The sequence below is a fragment of the Sinocyclocheilus rhinocerous genome, unplaced genomic scaffold (assembly GCF_001515625.1).
Source record: "Sinocyclocheilus rhinocerous isolate Xijiao unplaced genomic scaffold, SAMN03320098_v1.1 scaffold259, whole genome shotgun sequence".
NCBI lineage: Eukaryota > Metazoa > Chordata > Actinopteri > Cypriniformes > Cyprinidae > Sinocyclocheilus > Sinocyclocheilus rhinocerous.
Genome location: NW_015635083.1, coordinates 1,047,701 through 1,050,374, shown reverse-complemented (window position 1 = coordinate 1,050,374; position 2,674 = coordinate 1,047,701). Strand labels below are relative to the sequence as shown.

Below are 2,674 nucleotides of genomic sequence, written 5' to 3'. Positions count from 1 at the left end.
GGTGAAAGTTTAGGAATGCCTGCATTGCATGTAAATAAGAAATAACATGAATTTGTGCATTTTAATGTGTTTGAAAGACAGCCTCCCAATGACATAGTAATACAAGGTTAAATAACCTAGTGATAATTCAAATAAAAATTGTGTTAATCAATAGTTGATGCAATATTGAAACACTTCTTAAACCTGTAATGGTTTTGTAAATCCAGTGGTCACATGCTGTGTAGCCACCTGACTAATGACTGGTCTTTGTGTGAACGTCCACAAAACTGGAAGACTTTCTGAGTGTGTATACGAGGTAGACTATTTTAGAAAGGAACATTTAAAGGATGCAAAAGAGGAATTAGGGAGAAAAGTGTGCTATTGTATGCATATGTAATCACGTAATCAATGAAAAGGTAACTGTAGTCTGATTAAGAGTATTTTAAAATGCAATTTAATCTAATTACAAGTACTTAATTTTGGGAATCTGATTACATAATACATTTACATGTAATCAGATACTACCCAGCTCTGCTTAAAACTACTGAAACTTTTGGTGTCCTGACAAATCTGGGTCTTTTCAAGCTTATTTTGCAATTTATTTGTCAGTGTCTCAACACTAGATGGAGACATCTCCTTAACCTTAAAGCAAGACATAACAATCCCTCTCTTCTTTCTGTCCACAGCTCAACAGTAGCTCAGCCCTCTGAGATGCCTCCATCTCCTCTGGTTTGGGAGTAGCTGAGGACGGCGGAGAAGATGGCGTTGATAAACAGTGGTGGTGGACATCCCTCCGGCGGCCCGTCCCGCGTCCACCCCTCGCCCCCCCTGGACTACTGACCCCCAGGCATCCCCAAACCTGCGTAGCATTTCACTGGAGTCTAGGACTAGCCATGTCGCTGATGTGTGTGTGTGTATGTGTGTGTGTGTGTACTGTAATACTTACTAAATGGAGTTTTATAGAAGCAACCACTGCTGATGAGTTCAAGCGGGACACGGGACGGGTGGGCATGGTCACGGGGGGACCGTTCGTACATACCCACTGCTCTGTTGTAGTATACTAAAGGTTCGTGAAGGGTACGAACCTGTACTTTCGTCAGACGAAGTCGACCCCTGTGGACTTGAATGTATTTGAACAGCAGGGCGGCAGAGTCTGTGCAGTATCCCTGAAGGAAAACTCATCACGACTGTGTGTGCGAGTAATCATGCTTTATTTATTCATGGAAACAGGAAGTGCAGTGCTTCATGTTGTATGGAAAGAAGGCAAGTTCCTCTGAATCTGTCTTTCGCTCACGCTAGAACCAGGGCGAAAAAACCGCTGTCCTCATTAGTAGCCTATTCATTAGGCCCATGCATATAAATTTGTGAATTTAGGTGAAGGACCTTGTGAAAGGTGCGGTCACATTAACCGCTGCTCGGAATTTCGAGGGCGAAGTCCAGTTGTTTCAGGAATCTGCGCATTTTGAAAAAATACCTGATGCAGAACTAGTTGGTCATGTATATTTGTTGCGCCGACCGACAGAAAGCTGCTTCATACATAATTATGCTATTGGCGACGGAAAAAAAATGAAAATGGGCAGCAAAACGGAAATATCGCTAGTGTGACCGCATCTTAAGAACTGTGACCACTCGTTTGGCTAGAGTGAGCTGCTCATTACGTTTATTGCCTTCAACGGCAGTGTGATTTTTACGACTTTCTTCCATTTTTGCTGTCTTCTGCACTCTTCCTTTTATTCTCTATCAATCTATCTTTGTTCGTATCTCGCTTTCCGTCTCATATTCAACTCTTCAAATCAGTATTCCTTAGCGCAGCACTTGGCAGAGATACTGATTCGTAGGCTTCTCTTATTACTCCTGAATGTGGATGTGTTGTGTCAGTATTTAGTACTTTGGATTGTTGACTGAACGGCACAACGACTCAAAAGGATCCAAAGCATGCAAGATTGGCCCGAGGGAAAATGCTCATACCGATAGGGTTTATTTGAAGCGAAGGAGACTTTGTGAGCGTGTCCAGAAATCTCGCAGGTGCTTGTCTCCTACAGAGACTGAAAACCCAACTAGCATGTAGCGAAATGATATGGGGAGGTTTATGTTTTCAGATGACTTTTGAACCCTGCTCTCCCTGATGGAGTGTCTAGAATAGCATGCAAACCAAATTAAAGGCTAAAAACTAAAAAAAAGCAAATAAATAATGGGTTGAACTGTTGGTCAACCAAACCATTCCATAATTGCAATGGTATATTTCCAAACTTTGTCTATGAAGACAAGTAACGAACGCCATTGCGAGTGCATGTATGGACCCCGTGCATGCTTCTAACTGACTGTGGCATCACAATAGTGATCCTGTAGATGTCAGTTCAGTGTCGTCTACTTTGACCCCCCTCAAAAGCCCTTTTTCTGTTAAAAGACTCATGGAGGTGATGGATCTGAAAAGGGTGCCTGGGAAATGGTGTATATTGTGGGTCTAGAAAGAAATTGGGAGTAGTTTTCACTCACTGTACCATGCTTAAACTTCCCATAATGCTTTCTGCACTCTCTCGGACTAAAAGAAAACGAATGGAAAATATTTAATATATTTTTAGAGAATTATTTTTATTTCTTCCTCAATGTGCTATGGCATGCATGGTATGTAAATAAGTGAGTAGCAGGTAGATTTCAATAGAAACGAAAAATCTACAAAAAAAAAATGACGTAT

General features: G+C 41.5%; 1 protein-coding gene across 1 annotated transcript in view; it reads left to right on the top strand.

Moving 5' to 3' along the window:
* LOC107746660 (serine/threonine-protein kinase NLK) overlaps positions 1 to 2,674 on the top strand; it is a 52,013-nt gene extending 49,339 nt beyond the window's left edge. Inside the window, exon 10 of the mRNA XM_016560965.1 lies at positions 666 to 2,674. Within this exon, the coding sequence (XP_016416451.1) occupies positions 666 to 720 (55 nt within the window). The 3' untranslated portion in view covers positions 721 to 2,674. The remainder of the gene's footprint in view (positions 1 to 665) is intronic.